The sequence below is a fragment of the Hemiscyllium ocellatum genome, chromosome 14 (genome assembly GCF_020745735.1).
Source record: "Hemiscyllium ocellatum isolate sHemOce1 chromosome 14, sHemOce1.pat.X.cur, whole genome shotgun sequence".
Taxonomy (NCBI): Eukaryota; Metazoa; Chordata; class Chondrichthyes; order Orectolobiformes; family Hemiscylliidae; genus Hemiscyllium; species Hemiscyllium ocellatum.
Genome location: NC_083414.1, coordinates 62,695,184 through 62,711,731, shown reverse-complemented (window position 1 = coordinate 62,711,731; position 16,548 = coordinate 62,695,184). Strand labels below are relative to the sequence as shown.

Sequence of the window (16,548 nt, the reverse complement as noted above, 5' to 3'; positions counted from 1 at the left end):
GGAGGGACAAGGTAAAGTGGATTCAGCTGTGATGGGGACAGAGAAAGGGAGGAACGGCAAAGACAAAGAGAAGGGGAAAGTCAGAGGGAGGAAGATGGAGAAACAGAGGGAGAAGAGAATGGAGTCAAAGGAGGAGGGAATGAAAGGAAGGAAGGGATGCAAGATTCAAATGGAACAGGGCTACTGAAAGGGAGGGAACGGGGAGGAAGAGGATATAGCAGGAAGGTTAAGGAAAGTAAAGCAAAAGAAGGCTGCTGGGAGAGGAGGACAGAGGATTGAAAGGGAAGAGGGTGGAATAAAGGGAGAATGGAGGGGAAAGGGAAATTGAAGGGCGAGAGAGGCAAAAGTGAAAAGGAGAGGTGGAAGTGGGAAGAGGGTTAAAGTGCATAAGCAGACAGCATCAGCTCAAGCAGTAATTCAGGCGGAATTCTGCATTTCCTGTACAAACTCCTAATCTCTAGGAACAGTTTGCAATATAACTCAGTCCCCAGCAGTGAGGCATAAGGAGACAAAGACATTCAGCACACAGACTCACCTTGTGTACCTAGCAACACCCCTAATCTGTGTTTTTTTCCAATGTCCCTGCCCTGTACCCTCAAGTTGGGCTGTAAATCACTGAAGGAATCATCAGAGAGAGTAGAAATAATTTCATCCTGGCAACTGGCTATAAAGTACTCTGCTTTTCTTGAACAAGATTAAAAGAAGGGAAAGTTGTACAGCATCAAAAAGAGTTCTGATTATTGCTTTCCTATCAGTTGTTGCCTTTGTGAAATTCCATGTCCTAGTCAACAGATTTACCTCGATCAATCAGAGCAAATCTAATAAACTAGTCAAAATCACATATTGGCAGCTTGCTGCACTGAGCTTCCGTAATCCCTACATTCTTTATTTCTTTTTAGTCTTTGGAAACCAGAGCCTTAAGTTTGGCAAATTCATTCTAGAAGTTTGTTATTGCTAAAAGCTGGACTTTCTCTATCAGAACCCAATGACTCAAGATGCACAGATCCCCTAGAAATCCTAATGGACTGGACTCAGAACATTTACACACAATTTTGCTGACCATCTCTGTGAATTGGAGATGGGGTAAGGGTAGTTAGGATAGATCAACAAAGCAGCAAATTTATCATTTTGACCTTCTGCACCCCTATTCTCCCAACTGCAATCTCTTGTCAAGTGAAGCCTTGTCAGAAGTCACCAGATTTGCAAGGTAATGCCACTAAAGGAACATAGACAGCCGCTTTTGTCCTTCTCTGTTGGATAAACAAGAGTGCCTCAGTGGAGGAATCCCTGAGTCTGGTTTAAGGATTGGATGGGCTTGGATAAGCATATTCATTTCAAACTTGTGTCGACTACTTGCCTTGCCAGTCAGAACAGGCTAGGTGGGTTCCCCCTGAAAACGTGTTGCTGGTTAAAGCACAGCAGGTCAGGCAGCATCCAAGGAACAGGAAATTCGGCGTTTCAGGTCAGAGCCCTTCATATTACTACTAGGTGGGTTTCCCATCAATTTAAAGCAGCAAGTGGAAGCCATTTTGCTCCAAGTGTGTTGGGCCAATGCCTCTGTTTATCTTTTAAACACCCGTTAAACCAATTTCCCTTGGATTCCATATATTACACATTGTTGTCATGACAGGTCCTAATCAGAGTCTCACACAAGAACATCTTGGGTCATGTTGAGGGCATGTTCCATTGTCCTGCTCACAGTTTTTGCCTTGTACTTCGATTGGAACCAGTATTGTACATTTCCACCCACCCTCACGAATGGAGTATACGGCCATCCATCTACAATTAGCTATAATCCATGACTGGCCGTGGGTATAACCCTATTCACTACAATTCTGCGTGCTGCTGTCATCCCTCCCATCTCACTGATGCACAACTGAATGTAACAGTAGATCATAACTGGTCCCTCCACTCATCACCTCTCCCCAGCTTCCCATTCTGTCAAATATCACTCCCCTATGTATCTGTGGGCAGGGCACTTTTTTTTTTAAGAAGAGGCTCATCTCGAAGGCTAATTGTTAATTTTCGGGGACTGATGTTTTTCGTTCTTACTGACTTCTTTGTTAATATTATTTTGTGTGTTTGTGAGTCCAAACACTCCATAAGTAAACAAAGCAGAATAAGAATAATTCAACACCATCCTCAATAATTTCCAAATATCTATTACATTTATAACCACAACCCAAGCAGTGGTTTCCTAGGCACCACAGTATTTAAATTGGCATAAGACAACATGTATATGTTAACATATTTCGTCTCCAAAATAACTGACATACACTTCTGCACAAAAAGCCACAGCCCTAAACACACCATCCAGATGGATGGTCACAATTAAGACAGTTTCATCATATTTCCACAAAGTTGGAATATTTTAATCAGGCAATTGTAATCCTTACTATATTGCAAATCTCAGATTAAAATAGTTGCAAAGTAGTTGCAATGTTCATTACAATAGCAATTACTGCATTTTTTTCCCCATGCAGTTCCTAAACATACGCAACCTTGAGCCATTCGTTTGCAAGTCAGTTATTCCTCAAGTGACTTCAAGCTTTCCTAATTCCCAAGTAACTAAGTGCTCCTTTGCTGACAGGTTTGAAACTGTTTTCACCCCACCACCCTTTTCTCCCCTTTTTGCAGTCACCTATCCCTCCTTATAGTCTCCCTCCCTCTCACTCACTCCTCCAACCAGTCTCCCTCTCTCTCAGTCCTCCTTCCAGTCTCCTTCTCTGTTACCCTTCCTTCTAGTTCTCCTCTCTCTCTCTCCCTCTCACACCCTTCCTTCCAGTCACACTCTCCCTCTCATCCCTTCTTCTGGTCATCCCCTCTCTCAACCCTCCTTCCACTTTCCCTCTCCCACGCTACCTTCCAGTCAGAATTAGGCCCTGTTCTTTCAAGTGAACTAGCAGTGGATGTATTAAAGAGATACATGTATACTTCAGTGCTAACTGACTAACCTGGGACGAGGGCAAAAAACCTAATATATCCTCTACCGTTCCCTCACCTAACTCCTAACCTTTCTCACTCCTCCAACAACTCCTGGCTGGTAACTCATTGTCTCGTACTTACTTCATATTAATGACTCCTAATAGTGTTTCTAGTCCATTCATCTGCAGATCTGCATGAAGACCTGTTTCACAGCTGGTTCAGGAAGAAGAGCCCCCTCCCCACATTCCACTTCAGAGTTACCAGGATACCATAAGACCATAAGATACATTTCTGCATTATTCTGACCTCCTCCTCTTCATGAGGTGGTGAGGAAATGGTTCAAGGTATCTGAGAACATGCTTACCCTAGCTCCGCAGCTTCCTATCACAGACTCCATTCCTGTAATTTTTGGCAATTTTAACCCATTTCAACAATTTCAGCAAGCATTTCATGGCTACCTAATCTGTTGAATTATTCACCTCCTCTTTGCACAGCCACTGTGCAACTGAGCTACATTGAGGGCTGACATAGGACGTTGACAGTGTCTTCCACAAGTATTGCCAAAATCCAGATTGGGAAGTAGGAACTAGATGACAGTTTGGGTTCTGGGGCACAATTTTCATGTATGGATTGGTGCTCCATCGCTGGAAACAATGGGGTCATCAGCCAGCATCATATGGGAAACAATCATTTCCCCCAAAAAGAGACAGACGATAGCTGTATAATTAGTGATATTGGGTGATTCTCATGATGCTGGAGGGCCAGTTGGTAGGAAGCACCAATGAAGAGAGCGAGAGTGTGTGCGTGTCTGTCTGTCTGTCTGTCTGTCTGGGGTGGTACTCCTGCAAAGGCCCTAGCAACAGGAGGGATGATCGGGCTTAAGCCCATTTGGGCTTCCAGTCTTTTGGTTTTGCCAAGGAGATTCCAGTCTGGTTCCCGACTCTTGGAAGGCTTTGGAAATTCCAAAATCAGCCTCTGACCCTAAGTCAGCCTGGCATTAACCGGATACCCGGGGCAAAGAGGTCAATTGCCTCCCACTGCTATTTCCAGAGGAATGGCCTGCGGTGGAATTATCCTGTGTGAACATCCGTACCCATACCCCTTTCAGCTCATTCCTGTCAGGGAAGGGGGAGCTGGAAAATCTAGACCCCTGTTGCTCGTTTTAGCCACAGAGCAAATTAAGTGAATATCCTTATGAGTTAATTGTTAAACCCAGAATTAAACTGGAAGTGGGTCTGTGGACTGAGTGATTCTTTTTTTAGGCTCACTATACAGAAGCTCTGGAGATGTAAAATATCAGGAACCAGATTTCAATCAGTTCAAGGCCTCAGCCCTGAGGGGAATAAACTGGGTATTAAAAAGAAGAATGCGACTCCTGTTTATTGCAGCCGTTTCCAATTAATCCACGCAAGTGGGAGGAGGGTAGGGGGCAGCCATTACCCTATTTAAGTCTAGTCTCTGTGATTGCTCTGCACCTCACTCCTCACCAACCTCTGCCAAATTCTCAGCGGTTCAGAATCCATTGCAAGCAAAGAGGGATTGTTGACTCAGTGAAGGCTGATTTCTTCCATGTCAGCCCTGCGTTTTCTGTGGCATGTTACTGGCATGCCCAACAGACCATTAATATGTCCCTCCTCCTGCAGTGCCACGTCCCCAAGAGCACACTGTGCAGTGAAAGAAAGAAAGTCCCAGATACAACATGCATTAACACAGATGGGGCTGCATCAGCCTCAGGCTATCTAATGAGGTAATGTAACAGCACCATTGCACAGATGGCAGGCAGTTCAGTGCTTCCCCCACTCCCCACCCCCCATCATCCCTGCAGTAATATCAACCAAGTTGAATCCCAGCCTCTCTGGACTCCAACCAGGCTCTGCCTCTCAGGCTCCTTGCTGCTACAGTTTATTTAAAGTGACAGGCCTTGGAGGCCTTATGACTCATCAGCTTTTCCCAACATCCAGTATGTTAAAGCAATTTTTTTTTAAGAATCGGAACCTAGGTTCAAATATCTTGATGATTTCATCCAGAACCCTGCTGCGTGTCTCTTACTTGCACCAGGTCCTGTTCTCCCTTCACCCCTGTGCTCACTAACCCTCCACAGGAACCATTTCAAATTTTCTCACTTATCAGTGGCCTTTCCTCCCCTCACCTCTGAAAAAGTATTCCAGCTCTTTCAACCATAAGGCATTTGCGCAGAAGTAGGCCATTCAGCCCATTATGTCTGCTCCACCTTCAATGAGATCATGGCTGATTTGATAATCGTCCACTCCATCTTTCTGCCTTTTCCCTGTAGACCTCGGATCCCTTAATGATTAAAAATCATAACCTTTAATATACATAACGACCCAGCTGACAGCCCTCTGCAGTTAAGAATTATACATATTGAATACCCATTGACAGAACAAATTCCCCTCCTCATTTCTGTCTTAAATTTGTGATCCTTAATTCTCAGATTATGCCCTCTGGTCATGGACCTCTCCCTCAAGGGAAACAACATTTCTCACCTACTCTGTTAAGTTCCCTAAGAATCTTGTATGTTTCAATAAGGTTGACGGACATTCGCTTAATTTCCAAAGAATACAAGCCCAACATACTTAACGTCTCCCCTGAGACAATCTCTCCATATCTGGAAGAGCCTAGTGAACATTCTCTGGACTGCCTCCAATGCCAGTTTTTTTTCTTGGATAAGGGGTCCAAATTTTTTCCACAGTATTCTAGTTGTGTTCTGTCTAATGCCGCGTTTACTTTTAACAGAACCTCCCTAGATTTATACTCCACTCCTTTGAAATAAAGGCCAACATTCCATTTGCCTTGCCTACCATCCAGTGAACTTGGATGCTAGCTGTTTGTGATTCATGGAGGAGGACACCCAAATCCCTTTACTCTGTAGCTTTCTACAGTCTTTCTCCATTTAAATAATATTCATCTCCTCTTCTTCCTGCCAAGAGCAAAACCTCACATTTTTCCACATTATATTTGACCTGTTAAGTTTTTGTCCTCTCACCTAATCTCCTGCACACTTTTTGTATTTTCCTCAGCGTCACCTTCTCACCTATTGATGCATCATCTGCAAACTCTGAGATTTTGGTGATCCTTCTACTCTGGCATTCTGAACAACCCTGATTTCAATAGTTTTGGATTAGATTAGATTAGACTCCCTACAGGATGGAAACAGGCCCTTCGGCCCAACCAGTCCACACCGACCCTCCGAAGAGTAACCCACCCAGATCCATTTCCCTCTGACTAATTGACCCAACACTATGGGGCAATTTAACATGGCCAATTCACCTGATTTGCACATCTTTGGACTGTGGGAGGAAACCGGAGCACCCGGAGGAAACCCTCCCAGACAGAGGGAGAATGTGCAAACTCAACACGGACAGTCACCTGAGGCTGGAATCGAACCTGGTACGCTAGTGCTGTGAGGCAGCCGTGCTAACCACTGAGCAACTGTGCCGCAACTGTTCCCCTGTTGTTTCCACCAGCTGAGTTCTGAAATTTCTTCCATAAATCTCTCTCCCTTAAATGATGATCCTTAAAATCTGCCTGAAATCAGGGTTTTTTTTTGGTCATCTGTCTTGATCCTTCTTCAGGTGGCTCAGTGTTGTTTTGTTTTCTTGGTAATTTGAAATAAAGATGGTCCTGTTAATCTTCTGCAGTATTTGATAATTCATCCCAAACTCAGTCCTCGGCTGTATCCTCTCTTATTAAGCGACTCTTGGATAGGCACATGGATTATAGTAAAATGTAGGGTATGTAGGTTAGTTTGATCTTAGAGCAGGATAAAAGGTCGGCACAACATTGAGGACTGAAGGGCCTATATTGTGCTGTCGTGTTCCATGTTCTATGATGTGCTGTGATCAGTCTCAGCAGAAGTAGGAGTCTGCTGAGACCAATCAGAGCCCAGAAGAAGAGGATACAGCCGAATACTGAGTTTGGGATGAGTTATTAGCTCAGGATTTCCTCATCCTATGTTTTACTTCCCCCCTACTCTGCCTCTTCAGAGCATCTTTGCTATATTCCTTTGACTGCCCACCACAGACTCAGACTCTTCAGAAACAGTTCACTTTGGCAAGTGAATGTCACAAAATCAGGTCATGAGTAGCCCAACTGAGTGATGACGGAGCCAACATGTGGTGGATACTCAACATGCCAGCCCACATGAATCCAGTGCAACAATGAACAGACTTTTCATATTAAAAAGACTAAATGAATGAAAGGTTGCTGTTAATTAACTGCCTGAGGACTGTACTGGACACCCAGCATAATGGTTACAATAATCATTATGCAGACTGGTCTGAGGTGCTAGTCATGGAACAAGTTACATAGCTTCACTGGCCACCTCTACCTGTGAGAAACTAATATTAAAAGGCACATTTAAAACTAGAGGACTGATGATGTACTGGGTTGACAGACCTTCACCCCCTTCATCTGAATCTATTTCCGATCACAAAGTCACAAAGTATTTACAGCACAGAAACAGGCTATTCATTCCAACAAGTCCATGTCAGTGTTTTTGCTCCACATGAACTTCCCATCTACCTATTTTCACTCTAACAGCATATCCTTCTCTTTCCTTCCCCTTATCAAACTTCCCTTAAATAGACCAATGCTATTTATCTCATTTGCTAGATCTATGCCACATTCCAAGGTCCTCTTGGTGAAGACATTTCTCCGATTATGATTTATTAATGACAGTCTTCATTTGTGGTCACTATTTCTGGTCTTGCTAACAAATGGAAGCATCTTCCCTACCAAACCCTCTTCTAATGTTAAAGCTCATCTTCTAGATCTGATGGGATGGGTTGAAATTATCCTTTGTCTCACACCATTAGAATTCAGCATGAAATAGTTGGGCAGTTTCAAAACAGCTCCTGTCTCATGCAGCCACAGCAGAAAACAATTTATTATTTAGCAGTCTCATTCTCAAGCTTTCTTTATATAGTAGATACTGAATTGGGTTCAGCCAGAGATGCCCCTTTTGCTTGGGCTGGACCCACCTGCTTACATAATGGGGATGGATTTGACAAGATCAGCAAGCTGTGAGCTTCCTTAATGTAAAATCATGGGCACAGTCCCATCTGGCCAGAAACAACCCCTGCACTCTGAGAGAGCAGCCTACTGCAGGCTGCCAAGTACCAGTGAGCCGATCCCAATGTGCATTGCTTTTCCAGTAAGCCCTCTTCCCATCAGAGGCACTGGATGGAAAACCTACCTTCTAGGAAGGACTCAGTGCCTCAGACACCAAGTGGGTTTGAGTTACTTATACAAAAGGCTGTGATGCTTAGTCTTAGAGATATCATAGTGTCTGTAAATAGGAAGACTGTCACATTTACTCCATTACAATAGAAAGATCATTATTTGCTGGAAAACACTAAGTTTCCCCATGGTAGGTTATTGCACAAAATATGGAGGCACAGGATTGAGGGTGATTTAGCAGTTTGGATCAGAAGTTGGCTAGCTGAAAGAAAACAGAGGGTGGCGGTTGATGAGAAGTATTCATCCTGGTGTTCAGTTACTAGTGGGGTACCGCAAGGATCTGTTTTGGGACCACTGTTGTTTGTTATTTTTATAAATGACCTGGATGAGGGCATAGACGTATGGGTTAGTAAATTTGCGGAGGACACCAAGGACACTAGAGTTGTGGATAGTGCCAAAGGATGTTGTAGGTTACAGAGAAACATAGATAAGCTGCAGAGTTGGGCTGAGAGGTGGCAAATGGAGTTAAATGCAGAAAAGTGTGAGGTGATTCACTTTGGAAGGAGTAACAAGAACGCGGAGTACTGGGCTAATGGTAAGATTCTTGGTATGTAGATGAGCAGAGAGATCTCTGTATCCAGGTATGTAAATCCTTAAAAGTTGCCACCCAGGTTGATAGCATTGTTAAGAAGGCATAGGTGTATTAGCTTTTATTGGTAGAGGGATTGAGTTTCAGAACCATGAGATCATGCTGCACCTATACAAAACTCTGGTGCGGCTGCATGTGGAGTATTGCGTACAGTTCTGGTCACCGTATTATAGGAATGATGTGAAAGCTTTGGAAAGGGTTCAGAGAAGATTTTCTAGATGTTGCCTGGTGTGGAGGGAAGGTCTTACAAGGAAAGGCTGAGGGACTTGAAGAAGTAACAAAGTGGATTGATGAGGGCAGAGTGATAGATGTGATCTATATGAACTTCAGTAAGGTGGTCGACAAGATTCCCCATGGGAGTCTGGTTAGCATGGTTAGATCTCTCAGAATACAGGGAGAACTAGCCATTTGGATACAGAACTGACTCAAAGGTAAAAGACAGAAGGTGGTGGTGGAGGGTTGTTTCTCAGACTGGAGGCCTGTGACCAGTGAAGTGCCACAAGGGTTGGTGCTGGGTCCTCTGCTTTTTATCATTTACATAAATGATTTGGATGCAAGCATAGGAGGTATAGTTAGTCAGTTTGCAGATGACACCAAAATTGGAGGTGTAGTGGACAGCGAAGAAGGTTACCTCAGATTACAATAGAATCTTGATCAGATGGGCCAATGGGCTGAGAAGTGGCAGATGGAGTTTAATTCAGATAAATGCGATGTGCTGCATTTTGGGAAAGCAGGACTTATACACTTAATGGTAAAGGTCCTTAGGAGTGTTGCTGAACAAAGAGATTTTGGAGTGCAGGTTCATAGCTCCTTGAAAGTAGAGTCGCAGGTAGATAGGATAGTGAAGAAGGCATTTGGTAGGTTTTCCTTTCTTGGTCAGAGTATCGAGTACAGGAGTTGGGAGGTCATGTTGCGGCTGTACAGGACATTGGTTAGATCACTGTTGGAATATTGCATGCAATTCTGGTCACCTTCCTATCGGAAAGATGTTGTGAAACTTGAAAGGGTTCAGAAAAGATTTACAAAGATGTGGCCAGGGTTAGAGGATTTGAGCTATAGGGAGAGACTGAACAGGCTGGGGCTGTTTTCCCTGGAGCGTTGGAGGCTGAGGGGGTCCTTATAGAGGTTTACAAAAATTATGAGGGGCATGGATAGGATAAATAGACAATGTCTTTTTCCTAGGGTCAGGGAGTCCAGAACTTGAGAGCATAGGTTTAGGATGAGAGGGGAAAGATATAAAAGTGACCTAAAGGGCGACCTTTTCACACAGAGGGTGATACAGTTATGGAATGAGCTGCCAGAGGATTGTGGTGGAGGCTGGTTCAACTACAACATTTAAGAGGCATTTGGATGGGTATATGAATAGGAAGGGTTTGGAGGGATATGGGCTGAGTGCTGGCAGGTAGGACTAGATTGGATTGAGATATCTAGTCGGCATGGATGAGTTGGACCGAAAGGTCTGTTTCCATGCTATACAACTCTATACTCAATACTCTATGATTTAATTGAGACATAGAAGATAATCAGATAGATGGATTGGACAGTGAGAGCCTTTTTCTCGGATGGCAATGGCTAGCACGAGGGGACATAGCTTTAAATTGAAGGGTGATAGATATAGGACATATGTCAGAAGTGGTTTATTATTTCAGAGAGTAATAGGGGTGTGGGGCACACTGCATGCAACAGTAGTAGACTTGCAAACTTTAATGGCATTTAAATGATCATTGGATAGGTATATGGACAAGAATGGAATAGTGTAGGTTAGATGGGCTTCACACTGGTTCCACAGGTCGGTGCAACATTGAGATCCGAAGGGCCTGGACTGCGCTGTAATGTTCTATGTTTGATGAGTTATTGTTAAAAGCACTATATAAATGGAATCCGTGCTTTTCTTTAATGTCTCCTCATGTAGCTCTGAATCAAATTTGCTGCTGGTGCTGGTTTGTACTTGTTTTGAGGTGCTTTATAAAGGCATGGTGCTGTGATTGGACATGTCAAGTCTTGGTACATCAACTAAAGGAATGACAAAACCTTGACAAAATAGAGTTGTATGCAACTCTGTATGTTTGCAATATGGAGAAGGGAGGATGTAGTGCTGAATAGTGGTCTTCGGTTTGGTGTTAGAAGGGCTGGGTAACAAATTGATTCCCAATGGGGATGGATCCGGCAGCCCTGAGCGAAACATTCACTTAACGAGTGCATCTTCCCAGAGCAGCATTTCCCTCCAAGGTGGCTGCTGGGTCTGTAGCACGTAAGGATATATAGGAAAGGTTGCAGTAATCTAACCAGATCATAGCGCTGTTCTCTCATGAGACAGAATTAACTGGTGATGGTTTAACCAGAGGTCACCGTGCCTCAGGTAAGGGGAGAGATTGAGAAGGAGAGTGGTAACTTCAGCTGGTGTGGGAATTGAACCCATACTGATGGTATTAATCTGCATAGCAAACCAACCATCTGAGCTAACTGACCTCTCGTCATAGGGATATAGTGACAGGCCACTCACCACAAACATTGGAACAATTTGGACAGGAAGAAATCTACTGGTCCATAGTCACGATGTGTCGTGCAACATGAGCACTTGGCACACTGTCTGAAAAACATCTCCTGGGGGAAGCAAGAAGTTAAGGCCTGCAGCCAGTTCTACTGAGGACTGAAACCTGACAGAGGTCAAAGCGTACGCGTAAGCTTGGACTTGTGGGCACACCCAATTTGCATCAGTTTTATCTGACTGCAGTCTCTGCCTAAATTAGCCAAGTTCTTGCTCAGAATGGGTTTGTAAAACAATACCAAAACCCAGTCATCTCTCAGATTCTAGCTATGGAAACTATGTGGCAGGAAGTCAAAAACCCATCCATGCATGCCTAAAAATAATTACGGTTCTTTGTTTCCTTTCTCTTTACTGGCTTACAGTGCTCTCGGAGAAGCTTCAGTATCAGGTGCTCAGCACTTCAATGAAAAAATCTTGAGTGAAAACAAAAACGGATCACTAGAATTCTTGCTTTTTCTCATCCTCCCACAAGCCCTCAATGGCACATAAGAGACAGCCACTGTGGATCTGGAGTCAAACATTAGCTGTGAGCTGAAAATGTGTTGCTGGAAAAGCGCAGCAGGTCAGTCAGCATCCAAGGAACAGGAGATTTGACGTTTCAGGCATAAGCCCTTCTTCAGGAATGAGGAAAGTGTGTCTAGCAGGCTAAGATAAAAGGTAGGGAGGAGGGACTTGGGGGAGGGGCATTGGAGTTGCGATAGGTGGAAAGGTCAAGGTGAGGGTTATAGGCCGGAGTGGGGGTGGGGGCGGAGAGGTCAGGAAGAAGATTGCAGGTTAGGAAGGCGGTGCTGAGTTCGAGGGATTTGCTGAGGAAGGAGATGTGGCTCTGATAGCAAGTCTGTTTGAGAACGTGGCTGAAGAGCTTCTGTGCAGAGGAGATGACCTGGGGTGTGCAGTGAGAGAGGGACTCACTGAAATTGTGCAGTGAGAGAGGATTTTAATCTACTGCGAATCCTCTTACAAGGATACCTTCCTTGAAGAAGCTCTCTTCCTCCCTCTACAAGGATTTCAGTGAGTCCCTCTCTCACTGCACACCCCAGGTCATCTCCTCTGCACAGAAGCTCTTCAGCCACGTTCTCAAACAGACTTGCTATCAGAGCCACATCTCCTTCCTCAGCAAATCCCTCGAACTCAGCACCGCCTTCCTAACCTGCAATCTTCTTCCTGACCTCTCCGCCCCCACTCCACTCCGGCCTATCACCCTCACCTTGACCTCCTTCCACCTATCGCATCTCCAACGCCCCTCCCCCAAGTCCCTCCTCCCTACCTTTTATCTTAGCCTGCTGGACACACTTTCCTCATTCCTGAAGGGCTTATGCCCGAAACATCGAATCTCCTGTTCCTTGGATGCTGACTGACCTGCTGCGCTTTTCCAGCAACACATTTTCAGCTCTGATCTCCAGCATCGGCAGACCTCACTTTCTCCTCAAATATTAGCTGTACCAAGTAAGAACAGCAGATTGCTTCACAGTCACCAAGTCTGCAATTCCAGTATTATGATGGGACTTAAAACTATAGGCTGACCGCTGTATCCACAGGTTTGGTTATGGTGGTTTTAGTTACCCGCGGTTTACCATGGCCCAAACGGATGACAGGGAATGTCCAGAATTAGAGACCAGGGCTGCCAGGAAGGTATACTCCTCATTTAAATAAATGGGTTTGTGACTATCCTTGGTTTCATCATATATCACCAGCAAATTAGCCTGGGTTTCTGTTTACTAGGCTTATAATATTATCATAATGCCACCATATCCCTATTCCTGCATGTGATCATCAAATACAGTTAAACGAGAATCCCCAATGTTAACAACCACCAAACAAAGTGGGAACAAGCTAGGAGGTTAAAATATCCTCAGCTTTGCATTCACTGAAATTGTGCTTCTCCTACATCCGCTGGGAATTTAGTGAGCATCGTCAGGGCCTCACTGTGAGATTCTCTCACCAGGTAGGCAAGGACCTCATTCAGGTTCAAAGGTCAAGCTCTGATGACCTCATTCAAACCTGTGACTACATGATTGCTGTGCAGGATATGGGTTGCTGTGCAAAGTTCATCTTTATTCAGTAGGGTAACGGGTTAAAACTTACATATAAATGATACCTTATCAATCGCAATTGAATTTGGATCCTAGTAAAGTGCGCAGTCCTCAGAGTGTTGAATAGTGCATGCGAGTGATTTCCCTGTCTTGACAGGCTCATTGTCTGAAACTGGGGCCTCTGAGAAATAGTTACAACTGAAACTGGCAAATGGAGAAGGGCGAGGCCTGTCCCAGCTGTTATGCAATGTGAATGTGATGGGCTGACTGATATGTCTCATTGCACAGTTTTGAGACATTAGATAAATTATGACCAGCTGCCTCAACACCATTTAGCACTTAACATTAAATCACTACTCTATTGACTTTGTGTCAGCTGTCCTATTAGAACTGTTTAGGCTGTGCATTCACCTTTCTCCTTCCATCCACACCTCCTCCCAACTTCATGCTCCAGACTTTGAGTTACCAGGCAGATTCACAATGACTTACCACATTTGTGTCTTGTTCCAGTGTGTTTTCCGTGACGTCCGATCTCTTAGTCTTTGGCCGGTTACAGTCCAACTGAATCAGGGGTCGGCAGCGGTAGTGACAACGGAACCTACAATCTGTCAGAAAAGCAAAACAAAGAGACTCAGGGTTATTTTCCTGCCCAGGCATAAATCCAGAACAGGGGCTGATTGTTTAATCCACTTATTTATCTTGAATACCTCAGTTATTCAATAGGAAAGTTGGCCTTCCGGTCTCCACTGCAAGTCTATGGCCACAGGTTACCTGCCTCTAATCTGTGCTGACCTTACCATTACACCATTGGCTGACCGATACATCAATTGGTCAATGATGGCCGCTTCAATATCCACAATCCTCTGCACTCTGGAAGTGGCTCTATCCCTGGTCTGAATGCAGCAAGGGGTCTTATTCACACTTGCCTGGCAGAGAGTAGGGTATCATGGCAACATTACGAGACTAGTTGTCCAGCAGCCTATACTAATGCTCTGGAGCAAATTAGATCACATCCGATTGAATTTAAATTTAAATAATGAAATCTAGAATCGAAAGCTAGTAATGGTGAGCATGACAGGTATCATTAGTTCAACACAACTAGAACATTACGCACATTACAGGTCCTTCGGCCCTCGATGTGGCACTGATCCTGTGGAACTGATCTGAAGCCTTCTCTATTCCATTTTCATCCATATGCTGATCCAACAACCATTTAAATGCTCTTAAAGTTGGCGAGTCTACTACTGTTGCAAGCAGGGTGTTCCATACACCTACTACTCTCGGAGTAAAGAAACTACCTCTGACGTCTGTCCTATACCTATCACCAGTCAATTTAAAGCTATTTCCCCTCATGCTAGCCATCACCTCACTGTCCACCCTGTCTAACCCTCTGATTATCTTATATGTCTCAATTAAATCACCTCTCAACCTTCTTCTCTCTAATGAAAACAGCCAAGTCCCTCAGTCTTTCCTCATGAGACCTTAGCTCCACACCAAGCAACATCCTAGTAAATCGCCTCTGAACCCTTTCCAAAGCTTCCACATCCTTCCTACAATGCAGTGACCAGAACTGTACGCAATATTCCAAGTGCGGCCGCACCAGAGTTTTGTACAGCTGCAACATGACCTTGTGACTCCAAAACTCAATCCCTCTACCAATAAAAGCTAACAAACTGTATGCCTTCTTAACAATCCCATCAACCTGGATGGCAACTTTCAGGGATCTATGTACATGGACAGCAAGAGCTCTCTGCTCATCTGCACAGCCTAGAATCTTACCACTAACCCAGTACTCTGCACTCCTGTTTCTCATTCCAAAGTGAATCACCTCACACTTTTCCGCATTAAACTCCATTTGCCACCTCTCAGCAGCTCTGCAGCTTATTTATGTCCCTCTGTAACCTGCAATGTCCTTCGGCACTATCAACAACTCTAGTGTTCTTAGTGTCATCTGTTAATTTACTAACCCATCCTTCTATGCCCTCATCCAGGTCATTTATGAAAATGACAAACAGCAGTGGTCCCAAAATAGATCCTTGTGGTACACCACTAGTAACTGAACTCCAGGATGAATATTTCCCATCAACCACTACCCTCTGTTTTCTTTCAGCTAGCCAATTTCTGATCCAAACCACTAAATCACCCTCAATCCCATGCTTCTGTATTTTGTGCAATAACCTACCTCGGGGAGCTTTACTGAAATTTAGATATCCCATATCAACCCTTTACCCTCATCCACCTGTTTAATCAACATCTCAAAGAACTCAATAAGGCTTGTGAGACACAACCTACCCTTCACAAAACTGTATTGACTATCCCTGATCAATTTATTCCTTTCTAGATTATTATAAATCCTATCTCTTACAACCTTTTCCAACACTTTATCCACAACCGAAGTAAGATTCACTGGTCTATAATTACCAGGGTTGTCTCTACACCCCTTCTTGAACAAAGGTACAACATTTGCTCTTCTCCAGTCTTCTGGCACTATTCCTGTTGACAATGACGACATAAAGATCAAAGCGAAAGGCTCTGCAATCTCTTCCCTGGTTTCCCAGAGAATCCTAGGATAAATCCCATCCGCCCAGGGAATGTATCTATTTTCACACTTTCCAGAATTGCTAACACCTCCTCCTAGTGAACCTCAATCCCGTCTAGTCAATTAGCCTGTCTCAGTATTCTCCTCAATAACATTGTATTTTTCTTGTGTGAATACTGACGAAAAATATTCATTTAGGGCTTCTCCTATCTCCTCGGACTCCGTACACAATTTCCCACTACTTTCCTTGATTGGCCCTAATTTTATTCTCGTTATTCTTTTATCCTGATATACCTATAGAATGCTTTAGGGTTTTCCTTGATCCCATCTGCCAACAACTTCTCATGTCCCCTCCTGGCTCTTCTTAGTTCTCTCTTTAGGTCTTTCCTGGCTAATGTGTAACTCTCAAGCGCCTTCACATCTCATCCTAACATAAGCCTTGTTCTTCCTCTTGACAAGAGATTCAACCTCTTTAGTAAACCACAGCTCACTCGCTCGACCACCTCCTCCCTGCCTGACAGGTACATACTTATCAAGGACACACAATAGCCGTTCCTTAAATAAGCTCCACATTTCAATTGTTTCCATCCTCTGAGGTTTTTCTTCTCCATCCGATACATCCTAAATCTTGCCTAATTGCATCATAATTGCCTTT

General features: G+C 44.1%; 1 protein-coding gene across 2 annotated transcripts in view; it reads right to left on the bottom strand.

The window, feature by feature from the left end:
- The window catches only part of rassf1 (Ras association domain family member 1), an 89,035-nt gene that overhangs the window by 18,586 nt on the left and 53,901 nt on the right, over positions 1–16,548 (bottom strand). For both annotated transcript variants that reach the window (XM_060835739.1, XM_060835740.1), the window contains exon 2: positions 13,844–13,959. In XM_060835739.1, coding sequence (XP_060691722.1) covers positions 13,844–13,959 — 116 coding nt within the window. The remainder of the gene's footprint in view (positions 1–13,843; positions 13,960–16,548) is intronic.